Source organism: Chelmon rostratus, chromosome 22 (genome assembly GCF_017976325.1).
Source record: "Chelmon rostratus isolate fCheRos1 chromosome 22, fCheRos1.pri, whole genome shotgun sequence".
Taxonomy (NCBI): Eukaryota; Metazoa; Chordata; class Actinopteri; order Chaetodontiformes; family Chaetodontidae; genus Chelmon; species Chelmon rostratus.
Genome location: NC_055679.1, coordinates 11,540,171 through 11,552,224, shown reverse-complemented (window position 1 = coordinate 11,552,224; position 12,054 = coordinate 11,540,171). Strand labels below are relative to the sequence as shown.

General features: G+C 41.7%; 1 protein-coding gene across 1 annotated transcript in view; it reads right to left on the bottom strand.

Annotated features, from left to right (window-relative positions):
* cacna1c (calcium channel, voltage-dependent, L type, alpha 1C subunit) overlaps positions 1 to 12,054 on the bottom strand; it is a 178,923-nt gene that overhangs the window by 33,085 nt on the left and 133,784 nt on the right. The window contains exons 11-22 of the mRNA XM_041963745.1: positions 9,538 to 9,628; positions 6,451 to 6,477; positions 3,722 to 3,882; positions 3,446 to 3,519; positions 3,167 to 3,318; positions 2,685 to 2,886; positions 2,412 to 2,532; positions 1,956 to 2,070; positions 1,148 to 1,265; positions 942 to 1,011; positions 614 to 746; positions 381 to 510 (exon numbers count right to left, since the gene is read on the bottom strand). Coding sequence (XP_041819679.1) covers positions 381 to 510; positions 614 to 746; positions 942 to 1,011; positions 1,148 to 1,265; positions 1,956 to 2,070; positions 2,412 to 2,532; positions 2,685 to 2,886; positions 3,167 to 3,318; positions 3,446 to 3,519; positions 3,722 to 3,882; positions 6,451 to 6,477; positions 9,538 to 9,628 — 1,394 coding nt within the window. The remainder of the gene's footprint in view (positions 1 to 380; positions 511 to 613; positions 747 to 941; positions 1,012 to 1,147; positions 1,266 to 1,955; positions 2,071 to 2,411; positions 2,533 to 2,684; positions 2,887 to 3,166; positions 3,319 to 3,445; positions 3,520 to 3,721; positions 3,883 to 6,450; positions 6,478 to 9,537; positions 9,629 to 12,054) is intronic.

Genomic DNA, 12,054 nt, shown 5'->3' with positions numbered 1-12,054 from the left:
TCTTTGATGTATGTGCATATAACAAATAGTATCATGTTAAGTTGCCAGCCTAGCTAAAAAAAAACCCAGAAGAGTCATATTGACAAAACAAAGCTTAACAGGCGTTTCACATCTTTAACATGAAGTTAATCACAGTTGCATTACTCTGGAAGAAATCCCATTAAGTGTAACCGGCCAGTCACAATAAGCTTTGCTCTTCCTCTATATGTTGCTGTCGGCTATAATCCATTTAAGTGCAGAATGAATGCATGTGGGCAACTAATGATGACTGCAATCTTTAATTCTGTCTGACCTTAATGTATATTCAGCCTGGAATGTGTATATGTTGTATTTAAACTTAAGCACACGTTTTTTTTTTGTTTTTTTTTTGCATGTGTTACCTTGTTTCTGGAAGAGTCATTCTGGACCGGGTCCTCTGCTGCCAAACTGATGCTGCTCAGCAGGATGAAGAAGAGGATGAGGTTGGTGAAGATGTTGTGGTTGACGATCTTATGACACAGAACCCTGAATCTAAGAGAGAGAGTGAGAAAGTCATATTTGAGTCCCTAATTACAGAGATTGGAAAAAACAGAAGAGAGGGAGGAAGAGGGGGAAGACAGCAGTGTTTTCTTACTTGTTGGTGTGGCTGAAGATGAAGAAGGCGCGGGCCTCGGGCATGGGAATGGCCTTCTCCTTCAGCTGAATGTCGGAGAGTGGCCGAGGCCTCGGGCCCACTGGCATTTCTGGCTCATCGTCATCATCGTCTCCTATTGAGAGGAAAGAAAAGGATAATAGTGAGGTAAAAGGTAAGAGGAGACAAGCTGGATGAATAGGAGAGGAAATAAAGTGATGAGAAAAAGCAGGAAAAGTGGAGCTTGAAGTCTGTAAGAATGGTTGCCTTCACAAAGTCACACAAAGGAATAATTGCACTTTGTTGTACATACATTTGGTTTGTGTGTTACCTATGTAATCATTGGCAGGATACGGATTCTTCTCTTCACTCTCATCGCCACAGTACTCATCCATGTTAATCTGCAGAGGGAGAGCATTACATTTACTTACCAATCGATTCATTTCTGACTACACGCACACTAAATTACTCGCTCGTGCACTTATTGAAGTCTGTGGCTACTTCAGTCTTTCTTGATATGTGTGCATCTATGCGCACCTTCGTAGCAGTGTTGGTCTCGCCATCAGAAGTGATGGACTTCAGCTCTATCTTCTCCTTCTTCTCCTCCTCAAGAGGTGGCTTTTCATTGTTATGACGCTTCTCTGGACTGGCCAACCTGCACAAAAGAGGGAGGAAAAGAAGATCCGCACTTTTAGCTTCTTTCTCCACGTCCTATCCCTCACAGCATTGACCCCATGATAATCCACTGATTTGTATTGAATCACACATAAATTAACACCAGAAGGACAAAATAAAGCCTAAGATTGTCAATGCTGGGGTGTATTTCAATCACAGAGGGTGGCTGTGCTGTTATAATCAAACCAAAAGGATAGTGCCCAGGCAAATGGTTGTTTTCCATCACACTTTTTCCTCTGATCGATATAGGTTGCACCCAAGAAGGAGACATTTAATGATTTGTGCCACTGAGGGGAACGCTATCTTCCTCAGCAGCACTAAAATCTCACATTACCATTGCTGACAAATGACCTTTGTAGGCAATGAGACGCTAAAATTACCCAATAAAATTGGTTTAGACAGAAAAGCAAAGCAGGCAAATGTCAGCCTGTCTTAAAAACCTAGCAGTTCATGTTCTAATTGTTAAGCATTTTTAGTCCTTTGATTTCAAAGCTCTAGTATCAGCATCCTTAAATGCCTCTGGGCATTACTGACTATCCCTGATGCTATAAGCTAAAGCTCTCCCTTGATGCTTGATGCCCAATTCTCCCACTCCCTCTCTTCCCTGACCAGTTTTTTTTCTTTTCCTCAGCTAATTGTCTCCCTTTCTTTCTTTCTCTTTCTGCTTTACCTGGCCAGCTTTTTCCTCTCTTTCTCCTCTTCCTCTTCTTTTTGGGCTGATGTCAGGCTCTCAGCATCTGCCAGATTGTCCACAGCGATGGCCAAGAAGACATTCAGCAGGATATCTGTTCAGAGGGGTGAAGTTAAGGATGTTGCTGACCCATCAGATCATCAGCGTGGCTGGCTGCAAACAATCCTGGTAGGCTAAGTAAATAATTAGCAATCTTCTTCTGCATCTGAAGGACTCTGATCTCTCTATGGCTCGAGCAGAGATACTCAGCGACCACCCAGCAAACGGTTTTGGCTTCATGCATGTAGCCCCACGCAAAACATACCCTTCCCTCCTGGAACTCTATCTTAAAAAGAGGTTAGAAATCTGAGCACTCATCACTCCTCCACCTCCCTTCAGGTCCACTTTAGGCTTCTGTGTAGTTATTTTAAGTGGGGCTCTGTTGTGGCAGGATACAGTTTCCGCAGATGAAGAGGATGATGAAGTAGATGCAGACCAGCATGCCGGGGAAGGACGGTCCACCGTATGCCATGATGCCATCATACATCACAGAGTTCCAGTCCTCTCCTGTTAGGATCTGTGGAGAAAGAGATAAATGGGCTAAAAATCTCATCTGCATGAAGAAAATCCTCTTCATTGGAAAGATGTCTCACAAGGGCACAAGGAAAGAATGGACGACAGAACAAGATGGAAGAGAAAACAGACCAGGGGCATCTGCAGGATCCCTACCTGAAACACAGTGAGCAGAGACTGGGGAAAGTTGTCAAAGGTGCTGCGTCGGGTCTCGTCGAAGTTGAATTTTCCACCAAAGAGCTGCATGCCGAGCAGGGAGAAGATGATGATGAAGAGGAAGAGCAGGAGCAGCAGGGATGCGATGGAGCGAACAGAGTTTAGCAGGGAAGCCACCAGGTTGGACAGGGAGTTCCAATATCTGGGGGATAATAAAAAAAAGTTAATATGTGTGCATGTGCAAAAACAAAAGCAGATAAGTAAACATTTATCCCTTACAAAAAACACACTATACTTCACTGTGTGTGTGTGTTTCCCCTGTTTCCTCACTACTGAGTGCAAGATCATGCATCTTGAGGACATTTGGTTGCTATGGACTTTCCTTATGTAGCACTACAGAAGGTGACTTTCAAATGTGTGTGGAAAGACAAACAATCTTTACCAGCAATATTCTGTTCAATATTGTCAATGTCTGTATTAACCTGGTTATTTTGAAGATTCGCAGCAAGCGTACGCAACGTAAGACCGAGATGCCGAGAGGAGACATGATCTTGGTTTCCACCAGAATTGTCTCGAGAATTCCTCCACATACTACGAAGCTGTCGAAGCGATTGAAGAGCGAGACAAAGTACGCCTGTGGGGAGTGAAGACAAATGTGAAATTTAAGTAAGACTTCTCTTGACAATCTTAGGATTGATAAAAATACAAACTTTACCTATGGAGCTAATTTGAGAAAAATCACGTTGTTGTTAGCCACCTACCTGCAGACCCAGACTGTACATCTTCAACAGCATCTCGCCAGTGAAGAGTGCTAGTAACACCTTGTTTGCTATGTCTGAGGAGAGGGAAAGAAAGGAGAAGGAAAGAACGGAGGAAAATGGAAGAGGTTGGAAAAAGGCAATAAGAGCGGAATAAAAATAAAGGCAAAAGAGGAGAGGTGGAAAAGAGAAGACAGTGCAAAAAGGTAAATAATTTAGCTGTGATCAGAATGAAAAGAGGTATGTTTGCATATATGCAAATGTGTCTGTGTTAAGTACCTTGTACATCAGTTAACCACTGAGGCTGCTGGTGATGTTCAGAGGCGATGGTCAGAGTGTTGAGGAAAACCAGGAAGATGACCAGCCAATAGAAAACCTGCGATTTGACCGCTGCCCGGCACTTCCTCCTACACAGCCGGTTCCACCTCCGAGAATATCGACTGAAGAAGAAGAAGCAGAGATTGAGAGAGAGAGATGGAGAGGTGAGGAAAGAGGGGAGCGAGGAGAGGCAGGGGGAAAAGGAGAGACGTGGGAAAAGACAGAAAGAGAGGCGGGAAGGTCAAAGACAGGGAGGAAGGTGCAGAGAGGCAGAGAGAGTAAAGAAAAGGGGAAGAGCAAGAGCCCGTGAGAGAAGAAATAAGAAAAAAACAAAGGATGATGAACAGAAACAGGTGAAGAAGGGAGTGAAAAACAAACAGCGGAGGAGAAAGAAGAAAAAGAAAGAGTCAATTAGTCTGTCGACGGAGTAGTGACGACATCACCCTTTGGACCGTGGTTGTCTGTTGTTTGAGAGCAGAGCTGTGGAACAGTTAGTCATGCTCAAAGACGTGTCACACCAAGAAAAAGCCAGTATGAAGAGCTTTGTTGCAGAATGAGATACGCGCCATTTGACGACAAAAAAAAAGAAAAAGAAAAAGAGGAACGCTTATTCTTACAAAATGATTGAAAGCACAAATTCAAAATGAAATGTGTTATATTGTGATTCCCACTTCAAGGGAAACCCGTGCTTGAAAAGAAGAAGTGGTTCATTTCAGCGGAAAAAATACATTTTCTGTCTTTTTAGACAATTCAACACGTTGTTCGGTGTTGTGCTAAACGCAAAACGCAAGGTCTTTTGCACTTTTCTTGGCCTTTTCATGCTGAAAATAAAACTTATTAATTCTGGTAACTGCCAGCTGCACACCTTGCAGTCACATCTATGTAAACCCATCCACTCAAAGGGTCTTGCCTTTTTTTTTTTAACCTACGCCCATGTACCAAAGGTTAGAAAACTGAAATTTCACAACTGTCCTGTAATAATAATGAGAGAAATTATCAACACCTGAAGACGATAAACAATAAACCTTGTTGTTCTTCTAATCACGAAGAAGCAGAGCAGCATGAATTTCACTTTAGACTTTTATGTGTTATTGCTTTATATGTGTCACCACAGACACTGTGAAGAAGCAATCCTATTTGACAATATACGTTTCTACCTGTTTAAACACTAGTATTTGGACGGTGGCAACATGGCAACATGCAATTACAAAAACTTCCTTCAAATAATCTTAAAAGACAACAAGTTAATGACAGACTGCCTTCAAAAAAGGGAATAAAAACAAGGAGGTCCAGAACAATTCTGACACTTCTAAGATGAACATTGTAGCACATGATCTCACAGTAACTTCAGTTGGAAAAATATGTATTCACAAGACTATAAAATTACTTATTTAAATGTAAGGAATCACTGTTAAATCATCAGTTGAATAACTCAAAAGGGGCAGTGCAACCTTTGACATGAGAGAAGGTCCAGACGGTCCAGTAGTAAAGATCACAAGAGCTCTTGAGATATGCTCGCTGGAAACTGGTTCAGACTGGATTTTAGTGTTTAGAGAAGAAGACATGATAGAGACCTTGGCAGCGTGGATAGGACTAGGCTGGTGGAAAGGTTGTTCTCAAGCTGACGCTATACTGTATTTGATGTGTGGAGTCAGCTTCCTGGCGCCAGTGCTGTAATAAAGCACCTTCTTGTAAGACAAATGACCAGAGAGCGTTTTTTTATTCATCACAGACCAATCATCTTTTATTTATAACAACAAAATGAATCCAGACCACAACTGTCCTAATCAAGCATTTCTCTTTTCTGCTGTGAGTGTCTATCCATTATTTCTCCACTGGCACCGCACAACACCAGACCTGTCTGCAAGGAGATTTGTCATGTGCTGTAACTGCGAGGCCTCTTTTAAAACGGATCTCACCAGGATGTGTTCTCCCTCTCTGCCTATACAAAATTCATGTTTCAGCAGTCTATTGTTTGAGTGTGTGTGTGTGAGCTGTTTAGAGTCAGTTATGGCACACAGCGGCTTTTGCCATGATGCACACACTGAATGTTACATGAGACGCAACTCACAACACAACACAAGCGGACATGCGCTCTTACATTGAAAGACGTCATTTTTAATGTCTGTGATTGCAATTTGTGAAAATATTCTGCGTGACTTTTCAAAGAACAAAGTATTGTTCTGTCCCTGTTGAAGGCCATACACTTTATTTTTTGGAAAAAAAGAACAATTCAAAAGAATAGTTAGACATTTTGGGAAAGACATCACTTTCTTGCAGAGACTTAGATAGAGGATCACATCCACTCCAACTTGGTTAGCTTAGCTTAGCATACTAGAAACAGGGGAAACAGCGACCCTGGCTCTGTCAAACATAGCAAATTCCTTACTTAACAGAAACTCCAGGAAGTTACTGAATCCTGCCAAGAAATAGTCTGGCACATAATCCCCCCACAGGGTAGACAGAGCCAGGCTGGCCGTGTCCTGTCTCTTCATGCTAAGCTAAGCTAACGAGAGGGGTCTCTATCTTCTCATCTAACTCTTGGCAAAAAAGAGTTTGTCTATGTGTACTTGTGTAGAGGTGTGCAAAGGAAACACGCACACACACATCCAGCAACCGTACAAATACCACAGCAGTAGAGATATTAGAGCAGGTGAATCAAAAGACTATGGCAGACGACATATACTAACCTGAACTTGGATTTGGAGATTCTATTTCTGGAACACAGAAAACAGAATGGATTATACACACACACGTAACACACATATAGACAGGTACACAACATGAAAGGGGTGATTTGAGAGGGATAAAGGGGAAAGGATTCCCACATTATCATAAATGACTTAGCCAATATGTTTCTTGATCAACTGACTTGTGCGCGTCTAGTATTTCCTGCATCCTTGAGATGCAACTGTTCTGTATCACCAAGAACACATTTGCTGGTTAAGGGTCCGAGGTGAGCTACACTAGCACAGAAGCTGCTCACCCAACTTTTCTTTTGAACAAATCACCCCCTGCAAACATATAGCATACAGTGGCATCCAGTCAAAAGAAAAAAGTTCTGCACGTTTGGAATTCCTCCAATCAGCCCTGGTGTGAACGAAACACAAGTCATCCATGTCTGTTGATTGTTCACCACTGTAAGAGCCAAAGCTACACACATAAAGTACTGAGGACAAGAGCTTATGGAAGACATTGTCTCTGGAAAGACGTGAGAAGAGAAGAGAAGAGAAGAGAAGAGAAGAGAAGAGAAGAGAATTCGACATATTGAATTATGTCTGTTATGTTCAGATAAAATGATTTGTCCGATGGGCTGACTATATAACTTTAATGTGTGATTTGAAGTCACACGCCAACTGGTGAGCTTCAACTGCTGTTTAATGACCTGGTGCACAAGATAGTACAAATGTTTGGTTATTTGGTGACTGTTATGACCACATTAAATGATGTACTGGTTAGTGTCTTTATGGGTTAGGGCTGTTTCTATATCAACTTTGACATATCAAATCAAAGAGAATGCAGTAGTATCACATACTGTTAGATACAGTTTTTGTGAGTGACTGTGAACTGATTTTGTCTGTAAAAGCGGATGAACCGACTGACCCGCTGACTGACCGACTGACTGAAGCAATGAAATGACTCACTGACTGACTGAACGAAAGAATAAAATGACTGACTGGCGGGATATGGAGGCTGACAGCGCACACGTCTCTTCTCTCCATGTGTCCGTCTCGATTATGAGATCAGCGGGCGCCGAAGTAGCTCCTACCTGAAGGTTTATCTCCACAGCAATGCGAAGAAGAACTGACAAACAGTGCAACTCTCAAGTTTTTGCCTCTGTAATAGTGTGAGCAAATGCCCCTAGCCAAGCTTGATGCAGCCTCGCAGAGGAAGGATGAGCGCTCGCATTTCCAGCCTTGGCAAGGTTTCCTATACATTTGGTCAGATTACAGTGTCACTTACTCAAGACTCAAAATTGCAGGTGTAAATTCTATAGCTCCTTAGTGGATAATAAAAAGCGAGATTGATGCTGTAGATCTACACATTTTTATGTGTGCGTAAAACCAAATCAGGTTTGTTCTGCAGCCGTTTTAGAAGTTATGAATGAGCAAATTATACCAGAGGTTTACTGGTAGACAAGTAGATAATATATAATCTAGTAGCATGTAGAGATAGAACTTTTATCATTATTTTCATTATTTTTCCCGATTTTTCTAACATTTTATAGATGAACTGATTAATCAATACATCGAAAAAGTGACTTGCATATGCATCAAATGGACTGATACAAACTGTTAATTTGTAGGTAAGAAAATGATGATTTCACTGTAACTTCTATTTGGTATTTGGCACTGGTTTGTGGTACCTCCTGAAGACTCAGATATGACACATCCTTTGTTTTGAGTTGTTTTAGTCTGACAGTGGACAAATACACACAAACAACATAACAAAGACAAAATAACAGATGGACAGCAGGATTACAGATAAACAACAGTGTGCCATCCAAATGTGCCTACTAGCTTTACTGTTCAGTTTAATTTCACCTCTAACTTGTCTATTTCATGCTGTAACTTTCTCTATTCTATTCTATTCTGTTACGTCCCCAGTTATGAACAGTTTTGTATGTAGGTGTGTTTGCTTGTGTGTGTTGAAGTGGGCCCGCTGGGGTCATGGCGCCTGCGTGGCCTTGTGTCTTAAGAAAGCAAGCAGCGCACTTGTTTGAATAATGTAGAAAATGAAGGGGGGGGGGGGCAGGAGCAAGTGAGTCAGCTGTTCGTGAGCTCCCACAGGGGAGGAGGAAAGCACTTCACCAGCAAACACACAGCAGAGAGAGGAGAGAGACGAAAAGGAAATAAAACTTATTTCTAATGAGATGTAGCCATGAAAGATGTCCTGCTTTTTGCTTTTTGCAAAGTCCCAAATTATGGTCAGTGCTTACTTTGTACCACATGGGTAAACAGGCACTTAGAGCACTTTCATTTCATTTCTTCTTCTGTAAATGAATTCATATCATGACTTCAGTACAGAACAATGTCACTGATAAGAAAAAACAGCTTTTGAAAATTCTTTCACATTCTCAGGTTCTGTAACACTGCCACGTATGAAACCTTTTCATACCACAACCGAATAAACTTTGCACCACAGTGTCCAAATTATAAACCTGTATTTCTTAGTTTGTGAAAATTGTACTTAATGAACATTTTCCCTTGATTGCAATAGCGTATTTATTTTTAGTACTAAAAAAGAGAACCCAAAAGCAAGACAACTTCAACTTCAATGCAATTGTTTAGTTGTAGTGTACAGGAAAAGAATAAGGCTTGATGGTTTAGTTTAAGATTAATTTCTCTTTGCCAGACCTACGTCTCATCAAGGTCACAGATTTTTTTTGGGAAAAAAGTCATTTTATTGGATGTGGAAATGAAAAAGGCCGCCTCTGGGAACGGCACCTCTGTCTGGTTGTTTCTCTATTTAAGTTCTCCTGAAATTTGATCAGTTTGGAGTATGATGACAACCCGCTCTTACTACTCTCTCCTCTAACCAGTGTCAGTGCATGAATTCATCCAAACCTCTGAGATCTTGATGAGACAGATGTCTGGCTTTGTGAGATCAGTGAAGGACAGAAGCAGGCCAAGCTGTCTGTACCATAGCTAACACTGAAGTGCTAATACAGGAGCGATGCGATGGAGCTCATCCACAGGATTGACCGAAGGTGACTGAGAGAGCCAAGGGATGGGGGGAGGGGACGAGGTGTGTATCGGAGAGGGTGAGGTACTTACGCCAGTCGGGTACAGCAGGTCTCCCCCTCCACGTCTCCCCCGGGGGCGTTGTCTGTGTTGACTGATTCATTCTCACTGGCTGGCATGCTCACTGAGAGACAGAGAGGAGCAGAGGCAGAGAAGAAGAGATGACAGACGTAGAAAGAAAGAGAGAAAAAGAAAGAAAGAATGATGAATTAACAGGACAGGGAAACAGGCTGATTATCTCACGTCACTCTACTACACACATATTTGAAAGCTACAAAGAGCATCCAGTACTGAGGAGCTGTACTAGACACTGGGTCAAACACTGTTAAAAAAATCTGATTTTTATAAGATTATAAAGTAATCATTTATAACATTATATATATTTGCACTGATTGCCTTAACTAATTACACATTAAGTTACCATACTAACAATATTTACCAGTTAGGGATCCTGGGACACAACCTCAGCAGTGGCTATTAGGATGGATTTCAACTTCTAAGCTGAGGGATTGCTCAACTCCGGGTGAATTAAATCTTAACAAAACCCTTTTGTGGTTTCATAGCTCATAGGGAGCATGCTGTAGATTTTGGTCTTTGGTCTGCAAACGTTGCGGGGGATGATGGAGCTTAATTGCAGCCAAGGTTTTGAAAAGACCTTGAAATGCCTTTTTTTTGTCAGCCCTCTAAACTTTAATCAAGCTGTGAGAGCTCTGGCAGGATTTATGACAATGTAAACATCTGAAAATTAACTCCCTGCTCAAATTCTCTTTTTGCAGATGTGCAAACAGGTATACAGCTCACTGAGCCCAATCTTTCTTTGTTTATAAAGTCACAAGAGAAGTGCAAATGTGTCACATTGTCCTTATTTAAAGACAAGTGGAATGATGTGAAAAGATGGAAGGATGAATACTGGGAAGATGGAAGGACAGGAGTAATATGCATTGGTGGTTAAGGATGGAAAAGTATTGGGTGTAAGAGGAAAAAAGAGCGGAGAACGAACATAGAGAAGTGCGGCTGGTGGGAGGCACTGATGGAAGCATTAAGGGGGGTACGGATGGAGGGAGAGGAAAAACAGGGATGAATGTAGGGATGGCTGGTTGAGAGACTGATACGAAGTGATACATTGCTTTTTATTGCTTCTGTCAGTCTTGCTGCCTGCCTGCGGGAATGAGCTGCACTCTCCTCACTGTCACCTCAAACACTTATTGTAACACCCTCTGGGCACCAGAGTCAGATACTGCATATGAATCTCAATGCATCTTGTGTTAAAGTAAGATATCCACTGTTCCAAAAAAAGAAGCAAAACCTAGTCATGCAAAACAACCCCTAGCATAAATCAAGGACCATGATCAGCACTGCAGATGAGGGAGCATTTTAAAAAAACATGATTTAGGCATGTCAGCACGTGTACTCTACTATATCAGCTCCAGTAACACAGTTTCTGCATACTATGTGTTAGAAGTTGCTTTCCAAACACAATTTCCAACCCTGACATTGGCCCTTCTGCACTCCTACTACATTTTTTTATAGTGTTCCATGCACATCTGCTGATTGGAAAACGAGTAAATAACACTGTGCCACACAAATAAACAACCTTCAAAGTAAAGAAAAGCAAGCAAGCAAATCTCTATAAGCATGCAGTTGCTCATGCCAAGCTAACAGGGGCTGTAGCGATGAAGCCGTTCCTAATTGCAAGCCCTGGCTGTAAACAGAAACATGAGAGAAAAATCTTAGGGTTTTGAGAATAATAGCATTCGGATATCTCTTTGTGAACCACCTTCGTACCCATGGCAGATTTCCAAACTATCTTTAGCAATGGATTTAACATAAATAAGTAAATAAAAGTTGCAGCAGTCATAGGTTTAAAAAAAACTGCATTTTTTATGTTGTGTTTTATATCCTGAGCTGGCTTGTAAGCACGTAGCTAACATGAGACATGAAAGTAAGTTGCAGTGAGAGAACTACGTACTTTGCCACATGGTTGGTGATAAATGAATTGCAGAGATCAGGATGGTCTCTCTGAACATTAAGGCCTCTGCTGTGAACATGCTGTTTGTTCCCTCACCTCGACACGTGCCACCTGCTGCTATGCTACTTAGCTAAAAGCACTCGGGGCCCTCCGGTCTCTCCTGAGGCTAAAGCCTTTCAAATATAAAACCAGCCTGGTGCCTTCTCCTCAATGGAGCCCTGAACTAGTTTAATACCTATTGTTAGAGTAAACCCCAAAGACCTGAGACACAGAGAGCCGGAAGGAGATGGAGAAAGCATGAGATGGAGAGAAATGGATGGAGGGAGGAAGGGAATTACAAAGACAGGGAAGGGTCACACTCTTTCAACACTAAAGAGGGATTCATTCAATCTTACCAATGATGGCATATGAGAGTATGTTAAAACATTAAATAATAACACTGAAAGTAAGCAAACTTCACCCTAATGTATTGAACTGAAAGACGATTGATCTAATTCAGCACAGTAGTGTTTGGGGGGAAAAGTGTGTTACTGTGTCAGTGTACGGATCTCAGTGTGTTGAAATAGACCTCAAATCAGATA